Source organism: Mustela nivalis, assembly GCF_964662115.1.
Source record: "Mustela nivalis genome assembly, chromosome: 2".
NCBI lineage: Eukaryota > Metazoa > Chordata > Mammalia > Carnivora > Mustelidae > Mustela > Mustela nivalis.
In genome coordinates, this window is record NC_139021.1 from 162,171,357 (window position 1) to 162,185,363 (window position 14,007).

Below are 14,007 nucleotides of genomic sequence, written 5' to 3' on the forward strand. Positions count from 1 at the left end.
CTGATCCCAAGCTGTGGCCATGGCTTCTGAGCCTTGTTCGTTTACTTTACAAACATTTTTTGCGCATCTTCTGGGTGCCAGACATTGGTCCAGGGCACCGAGCATTTAATAGTGAACCACGAGGACTGCCTCCTTGTCCCCATGAAGCAGACACCCCAGTTTCATCTGGTTTCTGCTCTCATCAAAACAGATTTCATGCCGCCCTATTACTTTTCGGTAGGTCCCAGTACCATACAAAGGGGTTAAAGCAAAACAAACAAAAAAGTGTGGGGGGAGGGCGAGCGGGAAGAGAGAGGGAAGCAGCTGTGGTGTAACAGGAAGACCTCAAAAGACCTCGGCCTTACAGTTGGACACATGTGGGCTCTCATCCCAGCTCGGCAACACACCAGCTGTGTGGCCTTGGGCAAAGCCTGTGACCTCTCTGAGTCTCGATTTCCTTGTCTGTGAAATGGGTCAGGAAGAGGAGGACTGAGCTATATACATAACTTCTGGTCCAGCCAAGGACACAGGAAGCGCTCCACAAACAGAAGCCAGAGCTGACCATTCCTTCTACAACACCTTCCTATGGCTTGGAACCTTCTGCATCCCTCACCGCTCGGCCTGTCCAAACCTTGCCAGTCACAGCCCAGCTGCCCTGGGTCATGAGTGAAGGGCAGGAGAGAGCTGGTCTGAGGGACCGGGTGCAGCTCAGGCACTTGCCCTGCCCTGGTGTCGGGCCCTGCAGGCGTGTGCGTGAGTGGATGCGGCTCAGGCCCCGGCCCAGCCCTGAGCCCCGCCAGGTGGGGTTCAGCCGTGTCTGGCTGGGAACAGCAGCCCCATGGCCGCAAGCCCCGCCTCAGGTCCATGTGGAAAGAATGACCCCATTCTTCCCCAATTTGAGTCTGCCTGAAAATAATCTGCTGAAGCTGAGAGACGGGAGGACAGGAGAAAGCACCATTTAGTCATGGAAAACTCGAGGGGACCATGACACAGGAGCTTCCCTGGGGCTTCTGGCTAGGGCAGGGGGTGGTCCCATCCCCATGGGACTAATCCTCAAAACCCACTTACTGATGACCCACTCTCCAGAGACCGCTGCTCTCCCCTCTCCAGGGCAGAGGTCACGATCATGGGGACCCTTGCCACTAAGCGCAGCAAGACTTCCGAGACCTTTCTCCACATGGTGTGGCAGGCTGTCCCTCTGAGAGCTGACACGGGAAACAGAAACCCTCACATACCACCCCACTTCCTCCTTCCCTCAGCCCTAGGCGATGGCTGCCACCGTCCCCATCACAGAGGTGAGGAAATTAAGCTTCGCAGAAGGTAACGGACTTGCCTTGGGTCTCGCTGTTCCCAAGTGTCAGAAGTGGACTATGAATCCACGCCCGGCAGGCTTGAAGCCCTTCTTTCCACTGCACCCCACTACCCCCGAGGAGAGTTCTCTGTACTAGAGCTCCCAGCCCGCCCAGCATCACCGCCACCTAAGCCCAGGACCCCAAGTATACATATCTGCTTCCCTGATGTCTGGACCCCAGGACCCCCACCTCCAGGAGCCAGGGATCCCAGCAAGTTGAGCCTCTCACTTTCGGCACACGCGAGTCCTGGCTATGTACCCCAACCGGAGGGTGCTCACTGGGCTGCTCTCCTCCTCCCCGACTCCGGCATCCACCGCAGCCATTGGCTACTCCTGCGCCAGGAAGGCGGAGCTGAAAGGCTTCCAGGCGCACATGGACAGCCGCCCCGTTTCCAGCCCCTGGCAGTGCCCTAGCCGGACACTCCCGCTGGCCAGTCTAAATGTTTATGTCTGCCAGTGTAGTGGCTGCGATGCACTGACTTAGCTTTGGAGCGCAGCGGGTTTCTGAATATAAACTGTCCAGCGAGGGCCCTGGGATGGCTGAGATCCCCAGGCTTTCCTCTCTGCCCCGGCCCCACAAAGCTGGCAGCCCAGTAGGGCTCTGGAAAACCCCTGGACTGATGGGCACTGAAAGGAGACCGTCAACGAACTGGAGCCGACACGGCACACCCCCGGAGGCGGCAAGAAAACAGGAGAAATTCAGTGCACGCACCAGGCTGGATTCTCTGCGAGGCGGGGGCCTTGTCCTTAGGTTCGGGGAGCCTAGAACAAGAAACATGGCTTCAGAAAGCCCAGCCAGATGATGGGCAACAAACCGTGCTGGACCCTGCCTTCCCCAGGTGCGACCCCTCCCGATCCTGGGAAGTTCCTGGTTCTGTCCCACAGGCTGGAAGAACCTGTGCTCTCAGGCACTACAGTTTCTTCACCGGGAAAACCATGGATCTTTAAGCTTCCTTGGCCGGGTTTCCCCTGACACCCAGCGGATCCGCGAACCCTCTAAAATGATGTGTGTGTTTCAAAATGTACAGACACAGCGGCATTTTTCAGGGGAAAGGGTAAGTAGCTCCATCAGATTTTCAAAGTCAGGAGCAGAGACTGTCTGTTTTTCACTCACTGCCAAGTCCTTAGAAGCTGGCACGGTGCCAGGCAAGAGTGGGTGCCCTAGAAACATTTCCCGACTGACTGTCCAAAAGGTTTCAAGCACAAGAGCTCACTTAAAACCAAGTTCAGAACGTAACCAAAAAACAGCCTTCCTCCAGATTTTGAGGATGGCTGGACATAAACAGAAGCTGGTCTCTTATAACGGAGGAGAGTTTAACCTTGAACTCAAGATGCCGTTGAGCCGGAGAAGGGCAGAGTTTGGGAGGGGACCAGACAGCTGGGTTTCTTAAGGACGGGGATTGTCCTGAAGAATGCCCTCTCGGACTGCTCGGGGGGAGGTAAAGCCATTCCTTCCAAGTCTCTTCGGCTTCCAGTAACTGGCAGGAGGTGACCGGGAAGGAGGGAAGGTGGGCTAAGGCCGGGAAAGAGGTTCTACTGGCTGTCAGTCTGTCAAGCAGCCTTGTGCAGGGTGCGGGCCTATTTCCCAGCCTGGGGGATACCCTGGTCTGTAAGGTGACCACTCCTGGCTCTCTCTTAGGGAAGGAGGGGCCACCACCAGCTCACGTACCCCTGTCACTGACCTTCAGTGCAAGGGTCGTGAGGAATGGCTTTGTCTGCTCACGATCCGCATGAAACAAGCCCACAGAGTGAGGCTAGGGTCAGGGTCAGTCTAGATCTCAGGAAGAAAATGGGATGGGGGTCCCTGCACCCTGTGACCACTTTCTAAAAGAGCTGCGTGGGGAGGCCAGGGAGGCTCTTACTGATCTGGGCCCTCTGCGGGGCAATCCTGGCCACGGCTGGCGAGCCCTGGGCCAGCTTGGAGACGCTCCTCTCGGGGACGCCCAGGGCACTGCCATTGGAAGCATTACAGAGGATGGGCAGGCTGATCTCCTTCTTGGTGATGGGGGCCTCAGGGCCCTCGCCTTCGGCCGGCGGAGTCTCCTTATCCCCCGATGCCTTCTTGTTCAGCAGGTTGCTGATCTCCATGATGTTCCCAATGATCTCCACTGGGCCTGCCAGGTTTTTCTTGCGTGCGGGCAGGTCGTCCTTGGCCTTCTTCAGGTAAGAGGCTGGCGCCCAGCCCTCTTTGCCCAGGTACCTGTGGGGAGGGGTGGGACATGGCATCTCCCGAGCACTGCTGCCTGACCTCACACCCCAGGCTCCATCTGGTTCAGCCCAGCTGAGCCTTTTATATCGTGTTCCCCGAGACACCTGGCAATGCCACTACTCTGGAGGGAAGTGGAACTGAGGGCAGGTGGCAAGGACACATAGAACACCAGTTCTTCCTCTCTGCCTCCTTGCTCTCTGCCTGATCTTTCTCAGTGTGGGTTCTCATGCTCTGCAAAGTCAGGCAAACGTAGGACCTCAGGATCAGAAGAGTCTTCGGATTCTGAGCTGCCCCAAAGGTAGACTTCACTGTGGCCTACGCCCTCACAGCAGAGAGAAGACAAGAGCAGGTGTGAACGCCGTGCATTAGCTGGCTGGCCCCTGGAAAAGGGAAGTGATCAGAGAGGATGAAGCAGCAGCACAGGTAGGAGAAGGAGGGAGCCCCAAGTTCTGGCCTCTGGTCCCTTGAACAAGTCTCCACCCTGGAGCTCCATTTTTTTCTCTTCTGCAAACTCTAGGGGTAGAGTAGCTGCAAACATTTATCCAGAAAGATAGATATATTGAGACCAACTAGGAAGAGGCCTATAAAGAAGGATGACCCAGTGGATAAGATACCAGTGCTACTGCGGGGGTGATGGACAGATCAAGTTCACAGAACAAATCCAAAAACAGACTGATGCCAAAGGCAACATTTCAGGGATGCCTAGGTGGCTCAGTCAGTGAAGTGTCTGCCTCGGGCTCAGGTCATGGTGTCAGGGTCCTGGGATCAAGGCCCACATCAGGCTCCCTGCTCAGAGGGGAGTCTGTTTCTCCCTCTCCACCACCCCTCTGCCTACTGTGTGCTCTCTCTGTCTCTCACATAAATAAATAAAACCTTAAAAAAACAAGAAAGGTAACATTGCAAACTAGTCGTAGGGATGGTATCAATAGTCCGATGGCATCATAGGTAGGGATGAGGTATCAATAACCCACTTGGAGATGACAGATTACCCAATTAGGAAAAGCAAGTTATGATCCTGGCCTCACACCGTAGAGCAAAATAAAAAATGCAAGTTGTGAATATTTGCTTTATCTTGGGGGTTGAGAAAATCTTTCTTAATAGGACTCCAAAAGCCAAAACCATAAATGGAATGACTAAAAGCACATGACTGGATAAAATGAAAACCTTTGGTATGGCAAAACAAAACCCAAATGAAACAAAACAAAATGAGAACAAAATCAAACCCCATAAACAAGAGCAAAAGGCAAAATGACGGGGCTGACTTAATCTGAGGTGATCTGATGGCTTCCGAAAAGAAGCTTTTTCCCTTTTTCCCCAAGCCCATGAAGAGCTTACTTCCTGGTCCAGCAGCTGCTGGCCGATGCCCCTGAGTCTGGGTTGCAATGTCCCTGTCTGCTCCCGGGGATACATCTGGCTCTTTGGAATGATTCCTCCATGCCAGATGTCTGACAATTCCCCCTCTCTTGCCTCCCTGATCTGACCTTGTTCTTGGGTGTTCATTAGGTGAGAGAAAAAAGAAACGTGGAAGCTAAAGTTTCTATCAGCATGTCTGAGCTTTGCTGGAAAGCTCAGGTAGGAGGTGGCTCCTTAGGTTCACACCACTGGAATGTATAGGCAGGCTCACCGGCCTGGCCCCGCCCTTGTTTGGGGCTTAGAAGGCAGACATCAGTTACCAAATGGATGGAACTCAAGGGGCTGGCCTGGCTTCCCAATGGGTGCAGAGAGAAGCACAAAAATTTCAGGGGTGGTTGGGAACAGAAGATGTAAAGATGCCCTAGCTTACTTATGAGACAAGAACCAAGTCTCAGAAAAGCAAAACAAGGAGCAGAGGGCCACAGGCTAACTGTGGGCAGGATCAGGCCCCAAACCTGGTGCTCCCACATTTCAGAGAAAAGAAGAAGAACCTGCTGGCTGTTGCCGGTGTTTTTCTACAAAAATACTAGGAGAAGGGGAGTGGGGTCTCATGGGAGTGATGGTCAGGCCTGCGCCCGGAGTGCTCCCATTTCAAGCCGTGTTGTGTTCCTCTGGTGTTACATGGATAAAATTAGATTCTGGGCAGAGAGATGCAGGAGAATCAGGAGCGGCTGTGTGTGTCTGGGTCCAACTGTGCTCACATCTGCTTTCCAGCTCTGGAGCACGGAATGACTCCAGAGGGAAGCAAACTGGAGAAGGAGGGAGAGAGAGAGAGGGAGGGTATGTGTGTGTGAGGGGAGAAGGGAGAAGAAAGACAGGAAATGAGGATCAACACAGAGCCTGGAATGGTGGGAAAGAGCCTATTTCAGGGGGTGTCTGGCAGCCTTTTTAAGGTGGACTCTTTTCAGGATGGTTTTCGGTGGAAGCTCCCGCCAGCTAAAGACTTAGGCTACGGGAACAAGAGCTGGCAAGAAGAGATGGCTTGGGGTGACCTTACTGGTCATCTTAAGAAAGTCAAAAACCCCAGCAGCCTTGTAAATAACCCCCAGGCAAGTGGCTTAGCTTACCAGCCTGCCTTGGAATGTCTGCTGGCCTTCCCATGTTGATCTGTGGTTGCTGGATTTTGGGGCTGGGTCTAGTTTCTTAGAGAATGTCAAAGTCTAGGGGCAGCAGCTTTGGAAAACATGTGTCCAGGCCTACGGTCTTGTCTCAACCAACAGAGCAGAAAGGGACCCTTCAGCCCTCCTGACCAGTATGCATGGGGCCACGGGCAGGGGTGGTCATGTCTTGCCAGGTCACATTAAGGCTGATTCCCGTGAGGCCAATGACCTTCACCCTACCTGACAGCACAGCCCAATCTTGACACCACCATGGTCTGCCGTGGTCCGAGACACCATCTGATGAGTGCCCACGTCCTTTGGGTCAATCCTGTTCCCACTGTGGGACACAGCTCAGAGCACTCATCCTGCCCAGAGCAGGGCTGGGGTTCCTAGGTGCGAGGGGCTGAGAAAGTGGTCCCCAGAGCCCACAGATATGGAACTATCTGAAACTGGGTGAAATCACTACAGCTAAGCTGCTTCCAAAGCACCCAAAAACATTTCCTGTGAATAAGGCCCCCCCCCCCCCCGGGAGGGTGCTGGCTGGCCTCAGAGCCCCAGAGCAGAGGGGACTGGAGGGCATGACCTGGTAGGGAAGAAGTAAGTGAAGTCCAAAGGCTTGAGTGTGCTCCAGGACTGCCAAGGAAGCCGCCCACTCCCCTCCCCACATTCCCAAATGGGTTTCTCAGCTGGGAAATGCAATTAGGCCCTGCAAGCGGTGAGGGGCAGGAGAAGGAGGAGGCCTCTGACCTGGGCCTGGGCTCAGGCCTGGCCTCTGCCCTGGCTCTCACAGCCCGGTGAGCCAGCCCCGCAGAGGGGAACAACATGGGTAGAGCCGGCATCTGGGGCCTCCCAGTGTTGAGCTGTGGGCAGAGGGGCTGCCTGCCGGGACCTCAACAAGGCCTGCAGACGCCAGCGCTTCAGGTGGCCTGAGCTGTGTAGCATACCAGGCAGCCCAGGCCAGACACAGAAAACCAAATTTAGATGTGCCGGACCCTCTTGGCAGACGCCTGGGTCCGGGATCGCACCACCAGCTGCAGGCGGAGCCAGGACCCCTATGTCCCCCTGACCACAACGCTCTCCACGTCAACCTGTGTCGCCTTGGCTGCCACCATCTCTGTTCTCCACGTCCCCGGAGAAAAGCCAGCCGCAGGACGAGCGCTCTGGTCGAGCCATGCAGCTGAAGCAGCCGAGCCTGGGCTCTGGGGGCACCCACCTGCCCATGGCCGCCCCACAGTTGGGGAGGGGGGCAGAGAAAGCTCTTTATTCTGCTGAGGCTCCTACCTGATGTACCACCAGCCCTCCAGATTCTTCCGGATCACTTCCACAGTGACACCCTTCTCAAAGCCAATCTCGTCCTTGCTTTGGCTGGTGTAAGGCTGCACAGTGACATACTTCTCCTCTGGGGGGAGCGAAGCAGGGAGGCATGGTTATCTGAGGCTGGAGTGCAGGCCCCTCATTCCTGTCTTCTCCCACCCCGGCCTGGCCCTGCTTAGCCGGAACCTCACCACTGCTCCCAGTGTGTGCAGAAGCCAGCCAGGGCCTCAGGTGGCCTGGCCCTCCCCAGCCTCCCAGCCTGATAACAGCCACCAGGGTGCTGGCGCCCGGGTCCTCAGGGCTCCCAAAGTTCCCTGGGTGGAGGGCACAGCTAGCAGAACCTGCCCCTCATGGGGCCTGAGCCAGTCAGTCCCTGGGATGTCTGGCAGCCCCCCGCCGGGGATGCGCTCCCCTTCTCTGAACATGCTACGGCTCCCATCTGTGCCCCAGACTGGCTCTCTGAGGCCCTCTCCCACCTCCACCCCACAAGTCCTGCCTCTGTCTGACCTTCTGGCAGCTCCAGGGGCTCCTTGGTGAAGCCTCCTCTGACCACTAATCTGAACACCTCATCAGATCACTTTCCCCAGAGGACTATGGGGAACATGTGTTCTACGGGAATGGTGACCTGTGTTTATGACAAGCATTCAGTGGCCAAAGGATCAAAGGCAGCCCTGGGTACAGTTTCCCAGAGCGCCGAGCAGGCAGGCATGCTGAGCTGACCACATAGCTTGGCAACGCCTGTCTGGGGAGCTGCCCGCAGTGCACAGGAGCCTTGCTCAGGGTCGCCCCTGGTACTGGGAAGGATGCACCCTTTGGGAATTCAGGAAAAGCTTGGGGGGACAGGTGTGGGGACAGCCCTGGCTTCCTGGATCCCTTCAGCTTTTCTCCTGCAGGGGCCCCTTGCAGCCTCCGCCTGGGCCCTGGCTCAGGCTTGCAGGGAGGGGCTTCTCCGGGGACCCACAGCCGACTGGCCACAGAAACCCAGCACCTGGGTGGGGAGCCTCCCCAGGGGAACGCTCACATCTCAGGAAGGAGCCCACATCCCCACCCTCACCATCTGGGAGAACGAGATGCTGAGCTAGACAGAACTGGCCCCCTGGCCACACCCTTTGAGCGCGTCATGCTGAATTCGGTCCGGGCTCCAAAGGGACTAAGCAGAGCATTGCTGAAGGGCAAGGCTATCAGAGCAGGGGCACTAAGTGGGAGGCTTTCCAGGAGCTCAAAATAGCAGGAGGCTGGGTTCTCAGATGCCTGTCCCCCTCCTCCCAGCTCCTGGACTCCTGGGCTGGACTCCGATGGGTGGCCTGGTCTGGGCCTCTGGCAGGAGTCAAGGAGGGGGGCAGCTGCCACCCCAACCCCCGGTGGCAGGAGGGCCATCAGTTCGCTACAGGTTCTCGGGGTCCGGTCTGTAACTGGGTGCTGGGCCGAGGCGGCAGCTCCCTCTGGGGTGGATGTGGCTTCCCTGCCAGGCTGCAGGGGCCTAGCCGCATCTGAGAGGCCGCCCAAGGCAGAAGTAGGTGACGGCCCATGGGAGCTTCCACCGCTCTTCAGCGTGCTCCGCGCAAGGTGAAGCTCTTCCCGGGGGCAGGCCTTTCTCACCATCCACTAACTCCTGGAAGCTTTCAGGAGTTCTGAGGAGAGCTGCCAAGACCGCCTGAGAACCTCGTCCAGCCAGATTCTGACTCGGGCCTCTGAGAAGTGCCGTGTTCTGCAGGCCAGCCCTCGGCGCTCCTGCCTGCTGCTGGTCGCGCTCCATCTTCCAGTGGGGCACGGTCAATCCTGGCTGGCGCCATGTCCAGAAGGGCAGTGCCAGGCCCCGAGGATCTAGGGTTCTGAGGTTAGGGTGAGGCGAGGCCTGGGCTCCACATTTTGCCTTTGTTCAACTAGACTATTTTTAAAAGCCTGTGGTTCCAGCAGGAAGCCATCATTAAAGTTTTCCTAGGCAAAGTTGCTTTGCAGGGAAAAATTACAGTCCTCCTCTTAGGGAGATCAGAGGGGCCCTGTCCTGCTGCAGGGTGGTGAGCAGGGCCTCAAGCAGGACATGTGGGCTTGGGCTCCAGGGCTGTGAGGCCCGAGCAGCAGCCTCTGCAGCCTCCAGTGTGTTGGGGTGCTCAGGATAGAGCCCCAAGGGCCATGTAAGTGCCCTGCTGTCCCCTGGTCCTCTCCGGGAGGGCAGAGCCAGGCCCCTCCGTCTTACCCAGGGAAGCTGAGCAGCTCCTGCCAGAGGCCCCCTGCTAGTGGCCCTCATGCTGCCAAGAACACAGATGTCTGGGAGTTTGGAGTCCCAGAAAGAGGTCTGGCCAGCTCAGAGGTGTGTCCTGCCTTGTCACTGTGCAGGTTCCAGACGAGGAGCATTCTGAGGGCAACTCTTCCAGTCGGTCTGGGCGGGGGCTGACTTCTCCGTCCGGGTTGGCTTAGATGGCGGAGGTGTGGCTTACCTCCATGTAGACACGTGCCATGCAGGCCTCAGGTTCCTAGCTCCCAGGTTTCCTTGAGGGAGCAAGAGAGCAGGCCCCCCTACTGGCCCAGAGCTTCAACCCCACCCGGGGGCGGGGAACCGGGATGGAGGATGTCCGGACAGACTGGAATGGTCTTGGGGTGGGGGCTGAGTCATTCAGAGGGCTTTGGGTCTCTAGAAGAGACTCTTAGGAATCCAAGTGGAGGAGAGGGGCTCTGTAAGCTCTGGCGGGCACCTCAGGGTTTCTGGGAAGCACTGAGGCCGTGGTCATTCTCATGTGGCATCAAAGGTTGGTGGCAACTTGGCCCTAGGGAGGGCTGCCCAGGCCGCCCACTGGCTGGGTAGGTGGCTGGCTGGGGGAGGTGGACAGGCCTGTTTTGGTTTTGGAGGCGGGGGCTGGAGAGCCCTGCAGTTTCCAAAACCACAGACGCCTCCTCTTTCAAATGCTTTCCCCTCTGTCAGCAGTCTCCCTGGCTCCCCTCCTGGCCCCCACAACCTCCCCAGCCCCACGGCAAGAGGCCTTTTGCTTCCAAAGGCCTGGCTGGTGGTGGGGCTGGGGAGGGGAGGCCCCAGGGAAGCATGGCCTCTCTCGTCTAGTTGTAGATGACCCGCTGCCTGCTTCCCCCCACCAGCTCTGCTGCTTGCCGCGAAGTTTCTCCCTGCCAGCTCTCTGCAAGTTTGTCTTGGCTGCCTGATTTAACTTAGCCCTGATTTAACTTAGGGCTTAGACTGGGAAATAATGCTATTTAGGTCCCTTATTGGAGAGAGACAGAGGGAGGGAGGGAAGTTGCAGGCTCGTGTTCACTTACATATTTGCACACGTATGGCTGTCTATAGAAAACTACATATTTCATTGGGTGTGCATATTCCTGTACCCCACCGTGTGTACCTGTAAACGCACTGGGCGTATATGTGGTGAGGGGTCAGGTGTGACACTGCAGGCGCTGCCGGAGAGGGGCACCTGAGTTGTGGCCGTGAGCAGCCAGCTGATGCATTTGTGTAAATGTGTGTGTGGAACAGTCTACATGTGCGTGCGCAAGTGGGACTGTGTGTGTGTGTGTGAGCAGTGTGGGTGGGCTGGAGGCACCATCAGGGCTGTGCACGGGTAGGAGCACTCATCACTTCTGAGTGGCCGTGACCTTATGGGGACAGAGCTGTGTGTGGGGCTCGGTGTATGATGGTGCTTGGAGCAGATGATGGAGGGGAGGGGGGAAGGCCAACCCTTCGTCTCTGCTGTCTTCCTGGGCCAGCACCCCACTGTCCTCTGCTGCCAGGGCTCAGGGCTCCATCCTGGCCCGGCCTGGCCCCTCAGCCATGCTGCCCCACTGCTCCTAGGTCTGCGGTGCCTCTGCTTTATGTTCAAGCTTGTTCTTGCTGTTTCCACGAGGTGGCCTCCTGTCCCGCACCAGGCCTCAGGGTCCCAGCCTTGCACCGCCCGCCGGATAAGCTGGGCTCCGGGCTCCTGCAGCCGGGGCTCCGGGCGTGACACCAAGCCAGCCACGGGCAGTGGCCTCCTCCGGGCCCAGGCTTGCTGCTGCCTGGGGCATGGTCTCTGAGTTGTTCAGGAACAAGCTCTGGGGGTGGGGGGGAGGGGGTCACAGGCTCCCTGCTATGCTAGAACACACCTTCCCAGCTGTGTTCTCCGCAGACTGGAGAAATGGGCCCCCCGGCCTGCAGGCTCTGGGGACGTTTAGGGGTTTGTTTGGGGGTCCGGCCCAATCTCTCTACTCCTCAAGCTCCTAGGTGTTGGAAAGGCCCTAAACCTACAAATGTCTCGATTCCTGATCGTCCCAGACGGCAGGCCAGGAGCCTCCCTGGAATGTTCTCGATCAGGCCCCTCATGAAGTGCCAGTGCCCAGTGCTGAAGACGCTGGAGGCTCCTGGCTGAGCCCGCTGCCGCCTTCAGCGCTGGTGGGGGCTGTGCCCCAGGACCAAATCGGGCCGGGCTCTTGCTCCTGTTCCAGTTTCCCCGGAGCTGGCTGAAGGGGGAGGGCTACGGGCTGGTCCTGAGCAGTTGCTAGGGCAGCTTCGGCTGAGGGAACACCTCAGAGGAAGCGGGCAGCGAGGGGTGGAGGACGAGCGGCACCCTCCGTTCTCTTCACCTGAGGCTTCCAGGGCAAATGCGGCCTTTCTTAGTCTAGCTGCTCCCACAGTCACGACGCGAGTCCCATGACCTCACCCACAGGATGCTGGCAGAAGCCAGACCCGTCCCCAATTCCCAATCAGCCCGATTCCCAGGCAGCCCCCAGCGCCCTCCTCCCCGACAGGCCCCAGCCACAGAAGGTGAGAGAAAGTCTGGCCGCCGCATCTGGGTGAGGAGGCCACAGGGAGGAGAGGGGCAGCGGTGGGAGAGGAGGCAGGTTAGTGAGTGAGCGAGAGGAAGAGAGGTGGCAGCTGCGGGTCGAGAGAAGCCAGTCACCTCGGCTGTGCTGCCTGTTGACCATCCCGCCCAGCGTCCACCGGCGATCCAGACGCCGCAGATGGGCCTTGCGTCTCTTGGACACTGGTGTGGGAGATGGCAATGGAACACGCGGCCGACGGAACCGGCAGAGAGAATGGAGATGCGGATGAGATGGGATGGGGCAGGGGAGGGATGGCAGGAGGGAAGGGTCATGCCCCCAGGTCCTCCTCGCTGGGACTAAGCCCCAGTAGCACGCACCTGCTGGATGGGGAAGGATCTGCCCGGTGACGCTACCGACACCCGGGGAAAGGCCACGGTTCATACCCGTGAGCCCAGGAGGGGCTGAGAACTTTGAATCCTAGCCCCTGAGAGGTAAAAAAGGTCCTTGGCCCCAGCCTGGCAGAGGGACAGCCCTCCAGGCAGTCCAGAGGCCCAGCACAGGGCCAGGTATGGGGCCGGAAGCCAGGAAATGTTGCGGAGGGAAATGCACACAGGAATGGACACCATGGGCCTTGGTTCTGCTCCCTCCCTGCATACTGCCCACTGGATCTGCAACAACAGGGCTTCTCAGGGCTGCAGACCCCTTTTGTCTACCCACCGTCTCTGGGGTGGCTCCTCTGGTTGCTGGGGGTCCAGCTCCACAAGCCCTCTGCCTTCCTCTGGGATGCCACGGGGAATGGACCCCAGACCGGGGCAGCACCCCAGAAGCCCCCATCTCCTGGCATGGCAGAAGCTGGGCGGCACTTTGCCCAAGAATGGGGGAGGGAGGCCAGCAGTCAGGGTCAAAGCAAAACTGTCCAGACACACCAGAGCCAAGCCCCGCCAAAGCCTCCTGGGGAGCGTTTGCTTTTCTTGAGGGAAGAGGGGGTGTCTCATTTGACCTGCTTCTGGTGAGCAGGAGGCCTGGACAAAAGGCTGGAGGTACGGATTCAGCAGAGGCCTCACTGCCAGGTTACTGTGTCACCCAGGCCTCTGTCCTCCAAGCCTGTCCCCTCACTGACACCCCCGACTTGGCATGGGAGGGGACAAGGGACTCAACAGGCTCTGTGAAACATACACGAGGTTCTGTTGGAGGCCAGATGGGAAGGACTCAGACAGCCGACCTCCTGGGTGAGTGTGTCCGTGGGTAGAGGGTTTCGGCTGACACCCAGGCCAGGGGCCCCTTTGTAAGTGCTATTTCTGCAGTTGCAGCCATGCAAGAGGACCACTTCGTTGAAGTCTCACAAAAGCCCTGAGCCATCGGCACCATCCCCACGTTAGAAACAGGAAGCCAGAGACACAGGGGTGTTAAGAAACCTGCTGAATAACACAGCTAAGGGTTAGGGAGCACACAGATCAAGGTGGTCTGGCTCTGGAGCCCAGGCTCTCGGCCTAATGATGTTTTTCCCCTTTGACTCTGTGCCCCTTAGTCCACTGGCAACGGAAAGGGCCCCAACAAGGGGGTGGGTGCCGATGCAAACCCACCAGGGAGGAAGGCTCCGGGGCATGGGAGCATGGGGGCACGGGGGCATGGGGACATGGGGGTACGGGCAGAGACCTGGGTTCCAGTTCTGCCTGTCATGAACTGACCCAGGGGCTCCGTGGAGGGGACACCTCTCAGGACGTCTGGGAGGCAATGGATCAAGCACTTCATGGGAGCATCTGGCCAGTGTTGGGCGTGGCCATCATCATCATCATCATCATCATCATCATCAGTGGGTAAGAGGGTCTTCAACCTCCACCCCGGGCCTCCTACCTCCTACCACTAGCATTTCAGAGGAAGAGGAGTACAGTCCAGAATGT

General features: G+C 57.9%; 1 protein-coding gene across 6 annotated transcripts in view; it reads right to left on the reverse strand.

Moving 5' to 3' along the window:
- SH3PXD2A (SH3 and PX domains 2A) overlaps positions 1–14,007 on the reverse strand; it is a 233,736-nt gene that overhangs the window by 12,187 nt on the left and 207,542 nt on the right. For 4 of the 6 annotated variants that reach the window (XM_082722446.1, XM_082722447.1, XM_082722450.1 and 1 more), the window contains 4 exons: positions 12,244–12,327; positions 7,334–7,451; positions 3,193–3,530; positions 2,043–2,092 (listed from right to left, as the gene is read on the reverse strand). In XM_082722446.1, the coding sequence (XP_082578572.1) occupies positions 2,043–2,092; positions 3,193–3,530; positions 7,334–7,451; positions 12,244–12,327 (590 nt within the window). The remainder of the gene's footprint in view (positions 1–2,042; positions 2,093–3,192; positions 3,531–7,333; positions 7,452–12,243; positions 12,328–14,007) is intronic. The other 2 variants (XM_082722448.1, XM_082722451.1) reach the window with 1 other exon arrangement.